The sequence below is a fragment of the Indicator indicator genome, chromosome 5 (genome assembly GCF_027791375.1).
Source record: "Indicator indicator isolate 239-I01 chromosome 5, UM_Iind_1.1, whole genome shotgun sequence".
Lineage (NCBI taxonomy): Eukaryota > Metazoa > Chordata > Aves > Piciformes > Indicatoridae > Indicator > Indicator indicator.
In genome coordinates, this window is record NC_072014.1 from 515,003 (window position 1) to 537,607 (window position 22,605).

General features: G+C 51.2%; 1 protein-coding gene across 3 annotated transcripts in view; it reads left to right on the forward strand.

Moving 5' to 3' along the window:
* Positions 1-511: 511 nt before the first annotated feature.
* The window catches only part of UNC80 (unc-80 homolog, NALCN channel complex subunit), a 229,315-nt gene continuing 207,221 nt past the window's right edge, over positions 512-22,605 (forward strand). For all 3 annotated transcript variants that reach the window (XM_054380922.1, XM_054380921.1, XM_054380923.1), the window contains exons 1-5: positions 512-603; positions 2,782-2,830; positions 11,525-11,681; positions 14,162-14,460; positions 18,100-18,223. In XM_054380922.1, coding sequence (XP_054236897.1) covers positions 512-603; positions 2,782-2,830; positions 11,525-11,681; positions 14,162-14,460; positions 18,100-18,223 — 721 coding nt within the window. The remainder of the gene's footprint in view (positions 604-2,781; positions 2,831-11,524; positions 11,682-14,161; positions 14,461-18,099; positions 18,224-22,605) is intronic.

Here is a 22,605-nt window from a genome sequence, read left to right on the forward strand (position 1 = left end):
CTCCCGCCTGCGCTGCTCCTGCCCCTCGCTGCGCCGGGGCTTCGAAACTTTCCGGAGCCGGAGGGAGGGAAGAAAAGGAGGCAGCAGAGGGCCTGTTGCTGCAGAGCCGGCTGGGGGAGCTGCCCTGCGCCCATCGCCGCGGCTGGAAGTTTAAGCGAGAGGCCCGGGGGCGCCGGGCCGGACCGGGCGGTGCCGCCTCCGCCCCCCCCTCCTCTGTCACCGCCTGCCTGCGCCGCTGCCGGGCTGGGAGCTGTCCTCAGAGGGAGGTGCTGAAGGCAGGGAGGAAGCGGAGGGACGCGGACATCTTCGCTCCCCTAATTTCCTCCCTGCCTTCTGCAGCCATTTTGCACCGGCAGAGCTGAGGGGAGGTGTGAGAGGGTTGGCGGGGGGAGGGCTGCGGAGGATGAAGGCAAAGGAGTACAGAGTTACGGAGAGCAAAGAGGCGGCCATGGGAGATCCCGGCTGGTGTGGCTGCTAAGGCTGGCTCCCAGCAGGAGCTGTCATCAGCATCATGGTGAAAAGGAAAAGCTCGGAGGGCCAGGAGCAGGAGAGCGGCCGCGGCATCCCTCTGCCCATCCAGACCTTCCTGTGGAGGCAAACCAGGTGAGAGCAGCGAGCCCTGGGTGCTTGGGATAGAGCTGCAACAGGGCAGTGGGGAGGGGGCTGGTCTAGCTCCTGCCCGGCGGCGGAGGGAGAGGGAGGGAGCGGCTCCTGCAGCTGCAAGCCCGAGGCGTGAAACAAGCTGTTTCCCTGCCATCAATACAGAGCAATCTGTGCGTATCGGGAATGGGGGAAGGACTGGAGGCAGATTCACCTAGTGGCAGTCCCCAACAGCTTCTTGATTTGTCTTTAGACATCCATCTGTATTTGTGTTTATGTACCTTTCCTCCCTGTAGTGTGTGTCCCCCTCCTCCACCCCCACTTTTAAGAGGGCTCAGCGAGCTTCGGTACCAGAAGCAGCCTCTGTCAGTGCTGCATCGGACACGCAGCTTTGCTTGTATCTGTATCTGCAGTCCTTCTGGAAGTGTAATCTATGCTTTGGGAGGTCAGCATGCAAACACATACGTCAAAGTCTCACCTTCTTTCATTGGGTTGGAGAGCAATGATGTGTGAGGAGCAGGCTGGATGTATGGCTGAGGCTTTTATGTTCCTTGTGAATCCTATCTGTCTCCTGTCTTAATAGAATTCTAAGCAGAAAACATTGCGGGGGCTGTGTGAGGAGGGTGGAAGATTTGAAGGTTGTGGCTCTAATTTAAGGCCTCAGTCACCAAATCCTTTTATTCCACAGGTTCAGTGTCCTAAAAAAAAAAAAAATGGTTGTAATAAGGTGACCTGATAAATTTTAATTTATTTTTTAATATTTAACTCTGATCCCATTCTGGAAAGGGATGACAGTAGAGAGTGGGTGTTCTGTGCCTCCAGGGTACAGGCCTGCATTTCATCATAAGCCTTCCACGTCAGCAGCTGTGGAGGAAAAATACTTAATACAAAACTGGCAAATGGATCTCTGGCTTAAAGCAGAAGGCAAGGTGAAGTTTAGTAATGCTTAACATGGTTTAAACAGAACACATTGCAAGCCTGTCACGGAGGTAAAATGGCTGAAAACTGTCTGATGGAAGATTTTATCCATCGTGAATAAGAGATTTCTTGAGGGTGGTTTAAGCACCTCTTGGCATGTCAGCTCAGGTGCTTTTCCAGAAAGGGTCACAGCAGTCTGTCAGATGTCATCAAGAGGTATCTGAACATTGGTTCTGCTTTGTGTAATCCTTTACATCAAGTTGCTCAGCCTTTTGCCAACCTTCTGACGATACCAAACTGGGAGGCTTGGCTGAGACCCCTGAAGGCTGTGAGGCCGTTCAGAGACTTGGACAGACTGAGAGCTGGGCAGAGAGGAACCTAATGAGGGTCAAAAACGAGAAGTGCAGAGGTCTGCAGCTGGGAAGGAAGAAGAAACTGCAGCAGGACAGGTTGGGAGGGGATCTGCTGGAGAGCAGCCCCAAGGAGAAGGAGCTGGGAGTGCTGGTGGGCAGCAAGTTCTGCATGGGACAGCAATGTGCCCTGGGGGGCAAGAAGGCCAATGGGGTCCTGGGGGGCATTCAGAGGAGTGTGTCCAGCAGATCCAGGGAGGTTCTCCTCCCCCTCTCCTCTGCCCTGCTGAGACCTCACCTGGAATATTGCATCCAGTTCTGGGCTCCCCAGTTCAGGAAGGACAGGGATCTGCTGGAGAGAGTCCAAGGGAGGGCTGCAAGGATGCTGAAGGGACTGGAGCACTGCCTGGGGAGGAGAGGCTGAGAGCCCTGGGGCTGTTTAGTGTGGAGAGGAGAAGACTGAGAGGGGATCTGATCAATGTCTATCAATATCTGAGGGCTGGGGGTCAAGAGGGAGGGGACAGGGACAGGCTCTGCTCAGTTGTGCCCTGGGATAGGCCAAGGGGCAATGGATGGAAACTCCAGCACAGGAGGTTCCACCCCAACATGAGGAGGAACTTCTTCCCTGTGAGGGTGACAGAGAACTGGAACAGGCTGCCCAGAGAGGTTGTGGAGTCTCCTTCTCTGGAGCCTTTGCAGCCCCATCTGGATGTGTTCCTGTGTGACCTGTGCTGGATTCTCTGGTCCTGCTCTGGCAGTGGGTTGGACTGGATGATCTCCTGAGGTCATTTCCAACCCCTAACATCCTCTGATCCTGTGGTAAGGAAAAAAGCAAAACAACCTAAAAATAACTAAGCAAAATCCACTGTTGAAGTACTAAGTCTCTAACATTGTTTTTTCTCTCTTCCTTCAGTGCATTTTTAAGACCTAAACTGGGGAAACAATATGAAGCTTCCTGTGTGGTATGTACAAGTTTCTCTTTCTTCACCTCTTATTGGAACCTAACTTGTCATGCAACTCCATCTGGCTATGGTGGGTGGTCAGGAGGCTTCTCAGCTTACACCAGAAGTGGATTGAGTGCATTCAACTTCAGTTTGTACTTTGAACACGTGAAGGATTTGAAACCTTTAACCTTTTTCCATACAGAGAATTTGTATATCTTGTATCTAGAGAATTTGTATATCATGTGCATCTCTAGACACAACAGAGATGTATTGATTGGGATATTAGTCATTGAGCTAATACATAATGAAGTTAATAATGATATGGGGCAAGCTGAGCTACAACAATCTGGATCTAAACTTGTGGTGCATCCTGTTTGTATGTACTTCCAGCTGAGATTTGGGTTATTTCAGTTTGTGATGACTGGATTTTTTTTCCCAGTCTTAAAATACTGAAAATGTAAGCATTATTAACAGGCAAAGCCTGAGTCTAATCTTGTAGTCCCTCCTGTTTGCATGTGCTTTCAGATGAGGTTGGAGTTATTTCAGTTTGTGATTACTGGATTTTTATTTTGTTTTTCAGTCTTAAAGTACTGAAAATCTAAGCATTATTAACAGGTAAAAGTTGGGTCTAACCCTGTGATATATTAATATTATGTAAACATGTGGACACAAAACAGAATCACAGAATGTTATGTTGGAAAGGACCTCCAAAGCTCATCCAGTCCAACCTCCCTGCCAGAGCAGGGTCACCTAGAGCAGATCACACAGGAACACATCCAGGTGGGGTTGGAATATCTCCAGAGAGGGAGACTCCACAACCTCCCTGGGCAGCCTCTTCCAGGGCTCTGTCACCCTCACAGGGAAAAAAATTCTTCCTCCTCTTTCCATGGAACTTCCTCTGCCTCAGCTTCCACCACTGCCCCTTGTGCTGGCATTGGGCATCACCCAGCAGAGCCTGGCTCCAGCCTCTGGGCACTCCCCCTGCACATCTTGAGCACCAGCAATGAGGTCACCTCTCAGGCTCCTCCTCTCCAAGCTCCAGAGCCCTCAGCTCCCTCAGGCTCTCCTCATCAGGAAGATCTTCCACTGCCTTCAGCATCTTTGTGGCTCTGTGCTGGACTCTCTCAAGCAGTTCCCTGAAGTCCTTCCTGACCTGAGGGTCCCAGAACTGGACACAATCTTCCAGATGTGGCCTCAGCAGGGCAGAGGAGAGGGGGAGGAGAACCTCTCTGGACCTACTGATCACAGCCCTTCTAATCCACCCCAGGATGCCATTGGCCTTCTTGGCCACCAGAGCACATTGCTGGCTCATGGGCAACCTCCCATCCACCAGGACCCCCAGGTCCTTTTCCCCTTCCTTGCTCTCCAACAGCTCAGTCCCCAACCTCTCCTGCTCCATGAGGTTGTTCTTTCCCAGGTGCCAGACTCTCCCTTTGCGCTTGTTGAATTCCATTCCATTTCTCCTTGCCCAACTGTCCAATTTTTCCTACCTTTTCTCAAATTCATGGAATCATATTATTGTTTTGGTTGAAAAAGACTGTTAAGATTGAATCCAACTAACAAATTCAATAGTCCATCCTGTTTGTATGTGCAAAATCGAAGCATTCATAACAGGCTTTAAATCCAAGTTTTCCCATTGTGCAAGTTGAAAAGAACTCCTCTACTGGAAAGCAGGGGGATCATGCAAAATGAAAGGCACGTTTTGGCAGATACTAATAACTCTTACTTCTACCTGCATTCTAACCTCATTCTACTGGCTAAAGAGAGGTGAAAGGGAAGACATAGAATCACAGAATTGTTGGGGCTGGAAGGGACCTCAAGGCTCAGCCAGTTCCAACCCCCCTGCCATGGGCAGGGACACCTCACACTCCAGCAGGTTGCTCACAGCCACATCCAGCCTGGCTGCAAAAACCTCCAGGCAGGAGGCTTCCACCACCTCCCTGGGCAACCTCTGCCAGTGTCTCACCACCCTCATGGGGAACAACTTCTTCCTAACATCCAATCTCAACCTACTCACTTGTAGTTTTGCTCCATTCCTCCCAGTCCTAAAAAGTCCCTCCCCAGCTTTCCTGTAGAATCCTTCAGATTCTGGAAGGCCACAAGAAGGTCTCCTGGGAGCCTTCTCCTCTCCAGACTGCACAACCCCAACTCTCTCAGGCTGTCTCCATAGCAGAGCAGCTCCAGCCCTCTGCTCATTCTCATGGCCCTTCTCTGGGTATAAGATGGGAATCTAAGGATTCTGAGAATCCCTTGAACTGTTGCTGTTCTTTGGATGACTTGGGAGTACATTAAGCAGTTGCAGCCAAACTCAACAGACTGGAAAAACACGGTCTGGACACCTCTGTTAATAGTTTAAAGTACTTAGGTCTCTCTGCAGCAATTTCCTTACCTCCTTCTCACAAGACACCAAGCTTGAGAAACCCTTGCTACTGCTAATTTTCTTCTGAGAAGTCCATAAATATTTCAAGGGTTATTGCTAGACATCAAACACTGGTGGGAAACTTCTGGCTTAGTGCGTTGGTGAGTAAAATGTTTTGTAGTTCTTGCACATGGAACAAAAACTACTGCTGGTTTATATCATTGACAGTGCCTGGTTGTTCAGAGGCTAGAAATGGTGAGATTCAGATTGGATGTTAGGAAGAAGTTCTTCACCATGAGGGTGGTGAGACCTTCTTGTGGCCTTCCAGGATCTGAAGGGGGCTGCAGGAAAGCTGGGGATGGACCTTTGAGGGTGTCAAGGAGTGATAGGACTGAGGGGAATGGAGCAAAACTAGAAATGGGGAGATTGAGATTGGATGTTAGGAAGAAGTTCTTCCCCTTGAGGGTGGTGAGACACTGGCAGAGGTTGCCCAGGGAGGTGGTGGAAGCCTCATCCCTGGAGGTTTTTGCAGCCAGGCTGGATGTGGCTGTGAGCAACCTGCTGTAGTGTGAGGTGTCCCTGCCCATGGCAGGGGGGTTGGGACTGGATGAGCCTTGAGGTCCCTTCCCACCCTGACAATTCTGTGATTCTATGAAAATGGAGCTTCTTGCTGTGTGTCCCTTACTGAGAGTCTCAGCATTGTGCAGGAGCTATGCCTTGTAGCATCTGTGGTCAGAGGCTGTGGCCTTACCTGTGAGCCAATGTCTGTAGAGGGACAAAGCTTCCTTCTCTGTGCATTCTCCATGCTGTACCTATCTGTCTGTGACTTCCCTGTTGGCATCAGATCTTCCTCAATATCCTCCAGGATGATTCTAAAGTACTTTATTTCTATGAGTACAGATCAGAATTTACTAAGTGTAGAACAGACAAAGAAAAAACGAACAACCACCAAAAAGGAACTTCAAGACAACATAAATCACATGCTTCAGCCAAGGGAAAGAGAAGTCTGAGAAAACATGTCTTGGAGATCACAGGATCAGAGGATGTTAGGGGTTGAAGGGACCTCTGGAGATCTTCCAGGCCAACCCCCCTGCCTGAGCAGGACCAGAGAATCCAGCACAGGTCACACAGGAACACATCCAGACAGGGCTGCAAAGGCTCCAGAGAAGGAGACTCCACAACCTCTCTGGGCAGCCTCTTCCAGTGCTCTGTCACCCTCACAGGGAAGAAGTTCCTCCTCATGTTGAGGTGGAACCTCCTGTGCTGCAGTTTCCATCCATTGCCCCTTTTCTGTCCCAGGGTGCAACTGAGCAGAGCCTGTCCCTGTCCCCTCCCTCTTGACCCCCAGCCCTCAGCTATTGATAGACATTGATCAGATCCCCTCTCAGTCTTTCCTCTCCACACTAACCACCCCCAGGGCTCTCAGCCTCTCCTCCCCAGGCAGTGCTCCAGTCCCTTCAGCATCCTTGCAGCCCTCCCTTGGACTCTCTCCAGCAGATCCCTGTCCCTCCTGAACTGGGGAGCCCAGACCTGGATGCAATATTCCAGGTGAGGTCTCAGCAGGGCAGAGTAGAGGGGGAGGAGATCTAATCCATTTCTGTCCCTCGGGTGAAGGAGAACTTATTTCTTCTGCAATTCTTAACATCATTGTTAAATTATATTTCAGTATTTCCAAGGTGGGCCTCAGTTCTGAGCAAGTGATGGGATAGAGGCTGAGCTGCTGCATCCTCCACCCTCCTTTGCTCATCCCTTTCCTATCCCTGCCACTGCCCAGGAATGTCTGCTTGCATCACCACCTTCTGCATTATGCAGTGGGGTAGCAAAGTGCTGCCTGCCTGGGTGGAAGAGGGTTTCTGGAACATCAAGCTGCCTGTCCAGCACCTCTGTATTGATTGTTGTGCGTAAAAATACTGCTCCCCTGGTCAATGACCTCTCCTTTTAACATTCCCTAGCCAGATTTGTTCCAAGCATGTCTGTAGGCTGCAAGTGACATCTCATTGTGCAGCAGTCAATTGGCTCTAAACTTGCTGCAGTGGAATTTGCTGCATGTTGTGCATTGAGGAGGCAGCTGCTGGAGGCCTAGATTCAGTGAGTGCAGCATCTGGTCTGCAAGAGCAGGTTGCACTGCTTCCTTTTCACAGAATTATTGAGGCTGGCAAAAGACCTCTGAGATAAGTCCAGCCTATACCACAGTACTTGAGGAAAAACCTGGCCCTTTCATAGCCTTCTTTTCCTCACCTGATTCCAATTGGTCTATCAACAACAGCTTTAAATCTGGAGATAAAAACACCCACCACCCCCTCTGCTTTATCTTACACTGTCTAAAGGCTCCGGTGCCACAGCATGGGTTTAATGTTCTTCCTTTTCCCCATTCTGAAGTTCTTCTGTCATGACATGATGTCATTCCTAGTGTGCATGAATCAAACCTGTAATTTAATGTCATTAAATTACTCCCTGCACAGGGAGAAATGGAATGGAATTCAACAAGGGCAAAAGGAGAGTCTTGCACCTGGGAAAGAACAACCTCATGGAGCAGGAGAGGTTGGGGACTGAGCTGCTAGAGAGCAGGGAAGGGGAAAAGGACCTGGGGGTCCTGGTGGATGGGAGGTTGCCCATGAGCCAGCAATGTGCTCTGGTGGCCAAGAAGGCTAAGGGCAGCCTGGGTTGGATTAGAAGGGCTGTGGTGAGTAGGTCCAGAGAGGTTCTCCTCCCCCTCTCCTCTGCCCTGCTGAGGCCACATCTGGAATATTGTGTCCAGTTCTGGGCCCCTCAGGTCAGGAAGGACTTCAGGGAACTGCTTGAGAGAGTCCAGCACAGAGCCACAAAGATGCTGAAGGCAGTGGAAGATCTTCCTGATGAGGAGAGCCTGAGGGAGCTGAGGGCTCTGGAGCTTGGAGAGGAGGAGCCTGAGAGGTGACCTCATTGCTGGTGCTCAAGATGTGCAGGGGGAGTGCCCAGAGGCTGGAGCCAGGCTCTGCTGGGTGATGCCCAATGCCAGCACAAGGGGCAGTGGTGGAAGTTGAGGCAGAGGAAGTTCCATGGAAACAGGAGGAAGAATTTTTTCCCTGTGAGGGTGATAGAGGCCTGGACCAGGCTCCCCAGGGGGGTTGTGGAGTCTTCCTCTCTGGAGATACTCAAAACCTGCCTGGATGTGTTCCTGTGTGACCTGCTCTGGGTGATGCTGCTCTGACAGGGGGGGTTGGATTGGATGAGCTTTGGAGGTCCTTTCCAGCCCCTGATATTTTGTGAAACCAGTTACCTGCTGCCACCATCTGTAGTACTGCAGGACAAAGTCTGCTGTGAGCTGGTAACTGGTTTGTTAGTAGAGCAGGGGGAAGCCTACTGTGAGCTGGTAACTGGTTTGTTAGTAGAGCAGGGGGAAGCCTACTGTGAGCTGGTAACTGGTTTGTTAGTAGAGCAGGGGGAAGCCTGCTGTGAGCTGGTAACTGGTTTGTTAGTAGAGCAGGGGGAAGCCTGCTGTGAGCTGGTAACTGGTTTGTTAGTAGAGCAGGGGGAAGCCTGCTGTGAGCTGGTAACTGGTTTGTTAGTAGAGCAGGGGGAAGCCTGCTGTGAGCTGGTAACTGGTTTGTTAGTAGAGCAGGGGGAAGCCTGCTGTGAGCTGGTAACTGGTTTGTTAGTAGAGCAGGGGGAAGCCTGCTGTGAGCTGGTAACTGGTTTGTTAGTAGAGCAGGGGGAAGCCTACTGTGAGCTGGTAACTGGTTTGTTAGTAGAGCAGGGGGAAGCCTTCTGTGAGCTGGTAACTGGTTTGTTAGTAGAGCAGGGGGAAGCCTGCTGTGAGCTGGTAACTGGTTTGTTATCACAGCAGCAGGACTGAAGCTGCAGCTCCAGCCATACCTCTACATGACAGTAGCTGAGTTCTGGCTGACTTACAGGCAGCTTACTTCATTCACTCTCATTCAGCCTTCTCACTGAAGCATGTCACTCTGCTCAGCTGTAGCAGCAGTTGCTTAGTTCATGTGGGGTGAAGATGAGGTCTTTCATCTTCCTGGCTGTCTGTTGTCTGTAATAGGTCCTAAAAGCTGAAGCAGAGGCAGAGCAAAAGGGAGGCTCTGCAGGAGCAAATGCTAACCTCATGTCCTGAGTGTCTCCCTGGGGAAATGCCATGGAAACACTTGTACCAAAGAACTGCATGTTGCTGCTGGGTGCTTGTGGCAGTGATCAGTGTGGGCACTGATGCCAGCCAGGTCCTGTGCTGACAGCACACACACAGTGGCAGCTGGGCACCAGCCAGTGCCTGTAGCACACAGGGACACTGAGTGGTGTCCATACAGTGGCCTTTGTTTCAGTGTTTTTCTGCCAGTAGTTCTGTCTCAGATGCTTGTGATCACAGGTGCTGTTCCAGAGCCTAACCTCAGGAAAAACAAAACAAATCAAAAGGTGGGGTCTGAGCAGAGTGGAGCAGAGGGGGAGAATCCCCTCCCTGGCCCTGCTGGCCACACTTCTCTTGCTGCAGCCCAGGCTCTGCTTGGCTCTCTGGGCTGCAAGTGCTCACTGCTGGCTCCTGCTGAGCTTCTCCTCCCCCAGCACCCCCAAGGCCTTTTCTTCAGGGCTGCTCTCCAGCCAGTCCCTGCCCAGCCTCTATCAGTGCCTGGGATTGCCCTGACCCAGCTGCAGGACCTTGCACTTGGTCTTGTTGAACCTCCTGAGGTTGCCTTGGGCCCAGCTCTGCAGGCTGTCAAGGTTCCTCTGGGTTTTTTTTTGCCTTAGGAGCTCCAGTGAAGGAACAGAAGTGCTTTTGTGACCTCTAGTGAGATCTTTGTGTCTGGTCAGGGGAACAACTTACTGAAATGATTGGAGCACCTAGCAATAAGGAACTTCCTTAGGAGATTTCAAAGGCAGGTAGTCCTATTTTGTGTTGCTTGAGGTGGAAATAATGAACTTGCTGCAGCCATCAGCTCTTCTAAGTGTCCACAAAAGCATTCCACTGTGGCTCCACAAAAGATGTCGTGCACAGAGTCTTCTTGGTGGCACGGTGTGAAAACATTTCCTCAGGCCTGTGTATTTTAATGGGCTGCCCTTTATGGTACACTAAACTGAAAGAGCACCTGTGAGAATCAGATCTGGCTCTCAGCACCACACAACAGAGGCTTCATTAGCTCCTGTGGAGCTTCCAGCAGGGTTCCCGGCAGGCCAGATTAATGCCCAGCACAACTGTAACTCTGGCTTCGTGTTGCCACTTGCTAATTTCTTCATGCTGCTTGCTTTAACTCTTCTCTTTTTTTATTACAGAAAATATATTGAGTGACCTACTTATGTTTTAGGCAGGCATGTCCATGTGTCTGTAGAGCTTTAGCTAACAGTCTGTGTCTTTCAGAATCCTAGAATGAATCACAGAATGGTCCAGGCTGGAAGGGATCTCCAAAGGTCATCCAGTCCAAGACCCCCTGCAGTCAGCAGGGACATCCCCAACTAGATCAGGTTGCCCACAGCCCTGTCCAGCCTCACCTTCAATATCTCCAGGGATGGAGCCTCAACCACCTCCCTGGGCAACCTGTGCCAGTGTTCCACACCCTCATGGTAAAGAACTTGTTCCTCACATCCAAAGTCTTCTGTGCTCTACTTTGAAGCCATTGTCCCTGCTCCTGTCCCTGCAGGCCTTTGCAAACAGTCTCTCTGCAGCCTTCTTGCAGCCCCCTTCAGGTCCTGGCAGGTTGCTCTTGGGTCTCCCTGGAGCCTTCTCTTCTCCAGACTGAACACCCCCAGCTCCCTCAGCCTGGCCTCCTAGCAGAGCTGCTCCAACCCCCTGAGCATTTTCATGGCCCTCCTCTGGACCCAAAGAGGAAAGGTTACAATGCTTTAGGTATATTGGCCTTCCAATACACCTAACAGAGAGTTGGGGTTGTGCAGTCTGGAGAGGAGAAGGCTCCCAGGAGACCTTCCTGTGGCCTTCCAGGATCTGAAGGGGGCTGCAAGAAAGCTGGGGAGGGACTTTTGAGGGTGTCAGGGAGTGATAGGACTGGGGGGAATGGAGCAGAACTAGAAATGGGGAGACTGAGATTGGATGTTAGGAAGAAGTTCTTCCCCTTGGGGGTGGTGAGAGACTGGCAGAGGTTGCCCAGGGAGGTGGTGGAAGCCTCATGCCTGGAGGTTTTTGCAGCCAGGCTGGATGTGGCTGTGAGCAACCTGCTGTAGTGTGAGGTGTCCCTGCCCATGGCAGGGGGATGAGCCTTGAGATCCCTTCCAACCCTGACAGTTCTATGATTCTATATAATGAAAAATGTCAGCCTGTGTTTTTTGGGACGAGAATGGTCTCTGTCCTAAAAGCTGCATGCAGAAATACAGACACAGTGTCTTTTTGATTGTTTTTTTTTCTTTTCCTTTCTTCCTTTCAGTCTTTTGAAAGAGTTTTAGTAGAGAACAAGCTGCATGGCCTTTCTCCAGCTCTCTCTGAAGCCATCCAGAGCATCTCTCGCTGGGAGCTGGTGCAGGCGGCGCTCCCCCACGTGCTGCACTGCACCGCCACGCTGCTTTCCAACCGCAACAAGCTGGGTGAGTGCTCAGGCCACCTTGGTTTCACATGGCTGAACTTAACCACTCCAACTATGACAGATTGATGCTCAGGCTGCCAACACGTGCTAAATCCTAGAATCCCAATGCATTCTGCTAGGAGGATGGGCTGAGGGAACTGGGATTGCTCAGCACGGAGAAGAAAAGACTCCTGGGGGAGCTGCCTTCCAATAGCTGAAGGGAGCCTCCAGGAAGGCTGCAGAGGGACTTTTTCCAAGAGTGTCCACCCAGAGGACAAGGGGAAATGGATTGAAATTGAAGTAGGGCTTTAGATTGGGTCTTAGGAAGAACGTCTTCACTGTGAGGGTGGCAAGGCTCTGGCATGGATTGTCCGGAGAGGTTGTGGATGTCCCCTCCCTGGAGGTGCTCAGGGCCAGGTTGGATGTGGCCTTGAGCAACTTGGGCTAGTTGAGAGGTGTGCCTGCCCATGGCATGGGGGTTGGATTAGATGATCTCCATGCCCTCTTCCAGCCTAAGCCATTCTCTGCCTTTCCTGATCTGTTCTCATTCACAACATAGTCACCTGTGAGAGCTTCCCCAGTGAAGGCAATGATCAATAGTGTTTTGCTAACTATTTTGAGTAGATAACTGCACAAGCTTTAGCAAAAGCCTTACCACCCAGCAGACCTGGGGTCCTTGGAGGTATACATCTATTTTTCAAAGCATGCTGCGCTGGCCAAGAGCAGCAGATACTTTTAATATCTTCAGTGTTTATTGAGTGTTTTTTTTTTTCCTTCCTATTTTCCTTTTTTATTCAGTCCAGTGCATGTGATTCACAGAATCACAGAATGTTAGGGACCTCCAGAGATCATCCAGCCCAATCCCCTTGCCAGAGCAGGACCCCTTTAAACCTTGTTCCATATCTCTCCTTTAATCATTCACAACCACCACACATATTGCTACAACTGCAAAAACAAATGAAACAGAAACAGAAAAGAGATTAACTCTGGATTTCCCTCCAGAAGATCTTTGGATTCCTCCATGCCCAAAACAATCCAAGGTAAAAATAATTGAAATATATCCTTGAGACCCTTACCCTCACCCACCCAAATTTATCAGCTCTATAGAGCATTTGCATACCTTGCTGTGAGGTCATTTCACATAATCACAGAATGTTAGGGGCTGGAAGGGAACCTCCAAAGCTCATCCAGTCCAACCCCCCTGCCAGAGCAGCAGCAGGAGAGCAGGTCACACAGGAACACATCCAGCTGGGTCTTGAAGATCTCCAGAGAGGGAGACTCCACAACCCCCTGGGCAGCCTCTTCCAGGGCTCTGTCACCCTCACAGAGAATTTTTTTTTCCTCCTGTTTCCATGGAACTTCCTCTGCCTCAACTTCCACCACTGCCCCTTGTGCTGGCATTGGGCATCACCCAGCAGAGCCTGGCTCCAGCCTCTGGGCACTCCCCCTGCACATCTTGAGCCCCAGCAATGAGGTCACCTCTCAGGCTCCTCCTCTCCAAGCTCCAGAGCCCTCAGCTCCCTCAGGCTACCCTTGTGAGGAAGATGTTCCACTCAGCAATTAAGTCAATCAGATAAAAAAGACAAATCTAGCTTACTTTACAAGAAACAACAGGTTCAAGCTTGAACAGAGAAGGTTTCAGCTCACCATGAGCTTGGAAGGGACCTCCAGACATCACCCAGTCCAACCCTCTGCCAGAGCAGCATCACCCAGGGGAGTCTGCACAGGAATGCATCCAGGTGGGCTTGGAAAGGCTCCAGGGAAGGAGACTCCACAACCTCTCTGGGCAGCCTGCTCCAGGGCCATGGCACCCTCACTGCAAAGAAGTTTCTCCTCATGCTGAGCTGAAACCTTCTCTGGTCCAGTTTGTCTCCATTGTTCCTTGGCTTCTTGCTGTGCACCACCCAAAAGAGCTTGGCCCCCTCCACTTGACCCCCAGCCCTCAGCTCTTGACAGACATTGATCAGATCCCTCTCAGCCTTCTCTTCTCCACACTAAACAGCCCCAGGGCTCTCAGTCTCTCTTCCCAGGGCAGATGCTCAAGTCCCCTAAGCATCCTCCTGCCTCTCCCTGGGACTCTCTCCAGCAGCTCTCTGTCTCTCTTGACCTGGGGAGCCCCAAACTGGACACAGGATTGCAGCTGTGGTCTCAGCAGGGCAGAGCAGAGGGGGAGCAGAACCTCCCCAGCCCTGCTGGCCACACTTTTCTTGCTGCCCCCCAGGCTCCCCTTGGCTCTCTTGGCCACCAGGGCACATTGCTGTGCCATGCAGAACTTGCTGCCCACCAGCACTCCAAGCTCTTTCTCCATGGAGCTGCTCTCCAGCAGGGCATTCCCTAACCTGTCCTGGTGCCTGCTGTTGTTCCTCCCCAGCTGCAGGACCCTGCCCTTGTCCTGATTGAACTCCAGGAGCTTTGCCTGCAGCCATCTCTCAGCCTTTCTCAACAGTACCATTAATAGAAACACTTTAAGGTACTGTGATGCTTTTTTTTTTTCCCATCCAGGCCATCAGGATAAGCTTGGAGTTGCTGAAACAAAGCTTCTTCACACACTTCACTGGATGCTGCTGGAGGCCCCTCAGGACTGCAGCAATGACCAGTTTGGAGGAGACAGAGGCTCTAGCTGGGGAGGGAGCAGCAGTGCCTTTATCCACCAGGCTGAAAACCAAGGATCACCAGGACATCCCCAGCCCAGCACCATCAACGAGGACGAGGAGAACAACAGAAGGAAGTTCTTCCAGAATTCCATGGCTACAGTGGAGCTCTTTGTCTTCCTCTTTGCTCCTCTTGTCCACAGGATTAAAGTAAGTGGAACACTGATGGGGTAGTTGTGTGGAGAGAGCTCTGAGCAGGGAAAGAACAGCTCTGTGTTTATGATTGGTCCTCAGGGCTCACTGTTGGGACCACTTCTGTTTAACATCTTGATTGATGACCTTGATGAAGACCCAGAGTGTGTCAGCAGTGAGTTCCCAGATGACACCAAGGGAGGTGGCAGTGCTGACCTGCACCAGGGCAGGGAAGCTCTGCAGAGGGACTTGGATAGATTGGATCCATGGCCAACCTTACCAGGAGGAGCTTCAACAAGGCCAAGTGCCAGGGCCTGACCTTGGGGCACAACAACCCCAAGCAGTGCTCCAGGCTTGGGGCAGTGTGGCTGGAAAGCTGCTGGCAGAAAGGGAGCTGGGGGTGCTGATGGCCAAGCAGCTGAAGAGGAGCCAGCAGTGTGCCCAGGTGGCCAAGAAAGCCAAAGGCATCCTGGCTGGGATTAGAAATGCTGTGTCCAGCAGGAGCAGGAGGGGATTTTCCCCTGGGACTCAGCTCTGGGGAGGCCACACCTGGAGTGTGGTGTCCAGTTTGGGGCACCTGAATCCAAGAGAGATGTGGAGGTGCTGGAGGGAGTGCAGAGGAGGGCAAGGAAGCTGGGAAGGGCCTGGAGAAGGAATCTGATGAAGAGCAAGTGAAGGAGCTGGGGATGGGTAGTGTGAAGCAGAGGAGGCTGAGGGGAGACCTCCTGGCTCTCTGCAGCTCCCTGAAAGGAGGTTGTGCAGAGGTTGTGCTGCTCTCTTCTCACAGCTCATTAGCCAGAGAAGAAGAGGGAACAGCCTCAAGCTGCAGCAGGGCAGGGTCAGACTGGACAGGAGGAAGAATTTTTTCCCCTCCAGAGTGGTCAGGGATTGGAATGTGCTGGGCAGGGAGGTGGTGGAGTCCCCAAGCCTGGCTGTGTTTGAAGGTGGTTTGGCTGTGGTGCTTGGGGCTGTGGTTTAGGGGTGAGCCTTGCAGAGTAGGGTTGTGGGTTGGACTTGGTGCTCCTGAGGGGCTTTGCCAACCTGAATGGTTCTGTGATCCTGTGAAATGATGGAGGCTGTTATCTGTTCTAATCCTGCCTTATGCATGCTGCAACAATTGAAGATAAGAAAGTCCTGGAAATAAAGGACAAGCTTTGGTTAAGGCAGATTAAAACAGGAGAGAAAGATTCTTTCCCTGCTTCTGCTACTGAGTTCCTGTCCATCATTCCTCCATTTACTTAGCTCAGGTTTTCCATACTTGCTTCCTACTTCCCACATTTTCTCTGTGAGGTACTGGGACATAACAGGAAGAAATGCTGAATTCTGCCTGGGGCTACACACACAAATGTGGGCTGCCCTTTGAACAAATCATAGAATTGTCAGAGTTGGAAGGGAGCTCAAGGCTCATCCAATTCCAACCCCCCTGCCATGGGCAGGGACACCTCACACTCCAGCAGGTTGCTCACAGCCACATCCAGCCTGGCTGCAAAAACCTCCAGGCATGAGGCTTCCACCACCTCCCTGGGCAACCAGTCCTAGTGAAACTAAACTGGAGGTAGACCCTGGCTATTAGAGATTAGCTTTCAATTTTTTGTTGTATTAATCTTTCTGGGCTATAGCTCCCCATTTAGTAAATAGGGATAAAACCAATGCCTCTGGTTTACCTTGAAAATCTCTGAGACCTCTGAGATACAGCAGCAAAGCTGAAAAAGAGGTGAGGTAAATGAGGCATGGAACTGACTCACTAAGTCAGCATTGGCCCCTCTGTGTTTCAGAGAGGTAGAGGTCTCAGGGGAAGGGTACCAGATAACCAAAGCATCAAATAACCAAATAACCAAGGAAGGTGCTACAGATTTGCACAGGCAGACCTAAATGCTGGTATTCACAAAGTACAGGTTATACAGAATCACAGAATTAACCAGGTTGGAAAAGGCTTTTGAGATCATCAAGTCAAGGTTAGAAGGTGATCAGCTGGAGAGAGGCCCTGGGAGTGCTGGTGGACAACAAGTTCTGCATGGCACAGCAATGTGTCCTGGTGGCCAAGAAGGCCAAGGGGGTCCTGGGGGCATTCAGAGGAGTGTGTCCAGCAGAGCCAGGGAGGTTCTCCTCCCCCTCTCCTCTGCCCTGCTGAGACCTCACCTGGAATATTGCATCCAGGTCTGGGCTCCCCAGTTCAGGAGGGACAGGGATCTGCTGGAGAGAGTCCAAGGGAGGGCTGCAAGGATGCTGAAGGGACTGGAGCAGTGCCTGGGGAGGAGAGGCTGAGAGCCCTGGGGGTGTTTAGTGTGGAGAGGAGAAGACTGAGAGGGATCTGATCAATGTCTATCAATAGCTGAGGGCTGGGGGTCAGGAGGAAGGAAGGGAGAGGGACAGGCTCTGCTCAATTGCACCCTGGGATAGGACAAGGGGCAGTGGATGGAAACTGCAGCACAGGAGGTTCCACCTCAACATGAGGAGGAACTTCTTGACTGTGAGGGTGACAGAGCACTGGAAGAGGCTGCCCAGAGAGGTTGTGGAGTCTCCTTGTCTGGAGCCTTTGCAGCCCTGTCTGGATGTGTTCCTGTGTGATCTGTGCTGGATTCTCTGCTCCTGCTCTGGCAGGAGGGTTGGACTGGATGATCTCCAGAGGTCCCTTCCAACCCCTGACATCCTGTGAGCCTGATATTTACATGATTGCAGCTACTGGCACCCAATGATGGCACAAGTGTAAGCAGCACAAAGGTCTCTGTATTGATATAGTCCACGTGCATTTGTACAGTGCTAATTCACAGCAGTGCTGCATTTCATTCTTCCTCAATTGCCAAGTAAAGGTTTAATATTCTTCTGGGGCAAGAACTTCAAGTCTGTGTAAATTCCAAGGCTGAGATTGAATGCAAAATGCACAGTGGTTATATAGGGTCAGAGGGGATGCTGTCTGGCACAAGAATGGACTTTTCTTCTACAGCTGAATGGCCTGGGGGAAAAAATGGAGTTTATTAACTAGTACAGAAATTTCATTTAGAAATCTTTTGTATATTTTTGTGTTGAGATTTTCCTGTTATTTTTAATAGCCATGCTTGAAATGTATCAGTGTCTGCTGAGGAGGGTCACTGGCCCATGAGTGGCACTGGAGCTCCTCTGCTCTGGAGACAGACTGAGAGAGTTGGAGTTGTTCAGTCTGGAGAAGAGAAGGCTCTGAGGAGACCTTCTTGTGGCCTTCCAGGATCTGAAGGGGGCTACAGGAAAGCTGGGGAAGGACTTTTGAGGGTGTTGGGGAGTGATAGGACTGGGGGAATGGTTGCAAGCTAGAGGAGGGGAGAATTAGACTGTTAGAATGAAGTTGTTCCCCATGAGGGTGGTGAGAGACTGGAAGAGGTTGCCCAGGGAGGTGATGGAAGCCTCATCCTTGCCAGGCTGGATGGGGCTCTGGGCAATGTGATCTAGTGTGAGGTGTCCCTGCCCATGGCAGGGGGTTTGGAACTGGCTGAGCCTTGAGGTCCCTTCCAACCCTGCCAGTTCTGTGACTGAGTTAGTAGCCCATGCCTGCTCCCAGAGCTGCAGGTGGTGGCACTCATTCCTTGTAGGATGTGTGCATGGGAGAAATGACAATCCCTGTAGGCTGGAAAGGATGTTGTGTGGTGTGAGCTTGTGTGATCCAACCTCTGCTTGTCTTTCCAGGAGTCTGACCTGACGTTTCGCTTGGCCAGTGGCCTTGTTATCTGGCAGCCCATGTGGGAGCACAGGCAGCCTGAAGTTTCTGCCTTCAATGCCCTGGTGAAACCACTCAGGAACATCGTGACAGGTGTGTGGCTTTGCTGGGCTCCCATAGCTCCTGAGAGCTGGGAGACCTTGCTTTTGTTTGCCCCTTGCTGCCTTACATTCTGTAGCCAGCAGATCTGAAGGACTGGAAGTGGGGAGATTCAGGCTGGAAGTGAGGAAGAAGTTCTTCCCCATGAGAGTGGTGAGAGCCTGGAATGGGTTGTCCAGGGAGGTGGTTGAGGCCCCATCCCTGGAGGTGTTTGCAGCCAGGCTGGATGAGGCTCTGGCCAGCCTGATCTAGTGTGAGGTGTCCCTGCCCATGGCAGGGGGGTTGGAACTGGCCGAGCCTTGTGGTCCCTTCCAACCCTGAGTGATTCTATGATTCTATGTCAAGCCTGCAGGAGCTATTAAAACCTCTGAAAGGAGTTTGAGGTAGATTCTTCTTGTGGTTGAGGGGAGGAATATTTGTTAATTACCCTCACAACAATAATTAATAAATGCTATGGCAAACAGGTATTAATAAAAATAGTAACCCTTTGTTGAAATATGCCAAAACTCATTAGAAGGATCGTTGGTAGGGTTGGAAGACAGATCCACAATGGATCATGCTGTCTGTGCTGGATGGGGCTGAAAGAACTTAGCCCCCAGGTGGACGAAAGAAACTGAATCCAGGGGAGGACTTGGCTCCTCCCCTGCTGGGAGAAGGGGTTCCCCTGACTCAAAAGTGGTCTATTCCACTCCCCCTGCCTGTCCAGCAAGCCTATAAAAAGGGCAGACAGCCCTCTGCTCTCTTTCTTTTCTGCCTTGTCTGCTCAATAGATCACTGCTGCTGCCACTGCCCCCTGCACCGATCACGTGTGTGGGGCCTCCTTTCTCCCAGCTGAATCCACTGACATCCAGGGGAACACAAGGCCCTCCAGGCTCTGTCATTACAGTGTAGAGGAGAGCAGCCTGGTGGGGGTTGGTCTTTGCTCCCAGGCAAGCAGGGACAGAAGGAGAGGACACAGTCTCAAGTGGCACCAGAGGAGGTTTGGGATGGAGGTGAGGAAGAAATTCTTCCCAGACAGAGAGCTTGGCCATTGGGATGTGCTGCCCAGGGAGGTGGTGGAGTCGCCATCCCTGGAAGTGTTTCAAAGCAGCCTGGATGAGGCACTCAGTGCCATGGGTGAGTTGATTGGATGGTGTTGGGTGAGAGGTTGGACTGGATGAGCTCAAAGGTCTTTTCCAGCCCTGTTAATTCTGGGATTCTGTGAGTTGTGGAGGGGCTGGGGCTTGTCTCTTCTCCCAGGTAATTAGTGATCTTCTAGTTACTGGAAAACCAGTTTTGTATCCTTTCCCATTTACTCTCATCCCTCACCTCTGTGAACCCTCCCTGTTACTGATATATATATGTATATATATATCTGAGATAGATATATATATATTGATATATATATAGTATATATATATAAAAGTATATATATACAAAAGTATATATATATATACTTTTCTTCCTTTTTGTAAAAAAAAAAAGAAAATTTACTTCTTCTACTTCCAAACTGATTTCAGACTATTTCTTTCATGAATTTACTTCCCCTCTCCCCTACCTTTTTTTTTTCCCCCTCTTTCCTCTCTCTCCACCTTGCCAGGAGAAAGGGAGAGGGGTGGGGGAGGAATCTCAATCTGTTATCATTCGAGCTCCTGAACTCCAGTCAGAGCTCAAACCACCACACAGTCTTAAGGCAAATACAAACTGTTCTATGCAAATTAGAAGGCAACAACTTGGAAAGAGAAGGTCCCTGAGAGTAGGTAGTGCTCCCCTGTGCTCAGCCCTGGTCAGGCCACACCTTGAGTACTGTGTCCAGTTCTGGGCTCCTCAATTCAAGAGAGATGTTGAGGTACTGGAAGGTGTCCAGAGAAGGGCAACGAAGCTGGGGAGGGGTCTGGAACACAAACCCTATGAGGAGAGGCTGAGGGAGCTGGGGGTCTTCAGCCTGGAGAAGAGGAGGCTCAGGGGAGACCTCACTGCTGTCTACAACTACCTGAGGGGAGGCTGTAGGCAGGTGGGGGTTGGTCTCTTCTCCCAGGCAACCAGCGGCAGAACAAGAGGGGACAGTCTCAAGCTGTGCCAGGGGAGGTATAGGCTGGATGTTAGGAGGAAGTCTTCACAGAGAGGGTGATTGCCCATTGGGGAGGTGGTGGAGTCATCGCTGAAGACATTCAAGAGGAGACTGGATGAGGCACTTAGTGCCATGGTCTGGTTGATTGCTTAGGCCTGGGTGATAGGTTGGACTGGATGAGCTTGGAGGTCTCTTCCAACCTGGCTGATTCTATGATTCTATGATTCTACAGCAGGGGGAGGCTCGGTAAGAACCTCTAAACCCATAGGGCAGTGAATGAGTTACTCACAGCTGGTTTCACTCCCATGGGGGATGCTGCTGCTGTGTTAGCTTTGGGTCACTCTGGTAGGTCACAGCACAGCAGATTGCCAGCAAGGAGAGGTCACTGCCTGGGCCCAGGCTGGGCTGGCTGCAGCGGGTGGCAGGCAGTGAACGACGCTCTGGGGGACGGAGCTGGCTTGGCTCCTGGGGACACTGAGGCACAGCACCAGGCTGGGGGCAAGGGGAAGCAGGCCAGGCAGATCCAGCTTCTAGGCTCCTGGCTTCTCTGGCTTGCTGGCTATGGCTCGTGGCTATATCCCAGGCTCTGGACCAGGCACTCGAGGCAGGGCAGCACAGCTGAAGGTGGCAAGGCTTGAAGCAAGGCTTCAGCAGGCTTGAGCAAGGCAAGGCAAGGCTACCTAGCCACTTGTATATATGCAAATTGCCAGAGGCCAGTTGGTCCAGTGGGGCACTGAAGCTAACATGTAGCTGCCCAATGGAAAGCATTCTGCCAGGCTGTAACCATAAAAGGCAGAAGCCAGGACCTTGTCTCTGGGGGAGCAGTGGTCAGCTCATGTGCTCTCACCCCAGATGGCATCTTGTTCACCAGCCAGGCAGAGTCCTGTCCCCTTTGTTCCTTTTCCCACGTTGCCCTGTATTCCTGCAGGAAGGAGGGGAGAGAAAGGGATCCTGTCTAGACATCTTAAGGCCTGTCTGGATTGGCACTGGGCCATGTCATGGCCCTACCATAACAATTCTCCTCAAAATCAACTGGCATTGGCATAATCATTAAGTAGGAGAGGAGTGATCAATTACAAATAGGAAATGAGAAGCTCTTCATAAGAGTTATTCTTTCTTGTCAGCCTCATATCTCTGTTTCTCCATCTCTTCCCTACTTGCTACAAAGGGCAAAGGCAGGATGTGGCAGCAGCCTGACACAGGTGGGGAAGGCTTTCCCAGACTGGCACTGGACACAAGGGAACACTGAAGAGGACACACATGGCAATCTAAGTTCTCCTCCTGCACAAACTTTGAATTTTGCCTGGTTATGATATTCACCAAAGTACTTTCAAGAGGCTCCAAAGGAGGCTCAGGCTGTGAATTCACTTTTGCATCACTCAGGGAGCTGCTCCTTCTGTGTACTTCAGCCATAATGAAGCTGGAGTTGGGTGCTTAGGCTTCCAGGCCTCTGGGTCTGAAAAAAATGAAAAATAATTTACTTTTCTAGTTTGAGACAAGAGTTTTGCATAACTGCTACTAGGTAGTGAACTGAAAGTGTACTGGGTATATTGCTGTAGCATTACCTGCTTGTTCTCAAACACATGGAACTGTAATTTTCACCACTGTAAGTTAGGAGGGGATCTGCTGGAGAGCAGCCCCAAGGAGAAGGAGCTGGGAGTGCTGGTGGACAACAAGTTCTGCATGGGACAGCAATGTGCCCTGGGGGCCAAGAAGGCCAATGGGGTCCTGGGGGGCATTCAGAGGAGTGTGTCCAGCAGAGCCAGGGAGGTTCTCCTCCCCCTCTCCTCTGCCCTGCTGAGACCTCACCTGGAATATTGCATCCAGTTCAGGAGGGACAGGGATCTGCTGGAGAGTCCAAGGGAGGGCTGCAAGGATGCTGAAGGGCCTGGAGCAGTGCCTGGGGAGGAGAGGCTGAGAGCCCTGGGGGTGGTTAGTGTGGAGAGGAGAAGACTGAGAGGGATCTGATCAATGTCTATCAATATCTGAGGGCTGGGGGTCAAGAGGGACAGGGACAGGGTCTGCTCAGTTGCACCTTGGGGTAGTACAAGGAGCAATGGATGGAAACTCCAGCACAGGAGGTTCCACCTCAACATGAGGAGGAATTTCTTCCTTGTGAGGGTGACAGAGCACTGGAGCAGGCTGCCCAGAGAGGTTGTGGAGTCTCCTTCTCTGCAGTTTCAAGACCCATCTGAATGTGTTCCTGTACTGGATTCTCTGGTCCTGCTCTTGCAGGGAGGTTGGACTCGATGATCTCCAGAGGTCCTTTCCAACCCCTAACATCCTCTGATCCTGTGAGCCTAGAAAGGGAGTTGAATGTATTTGA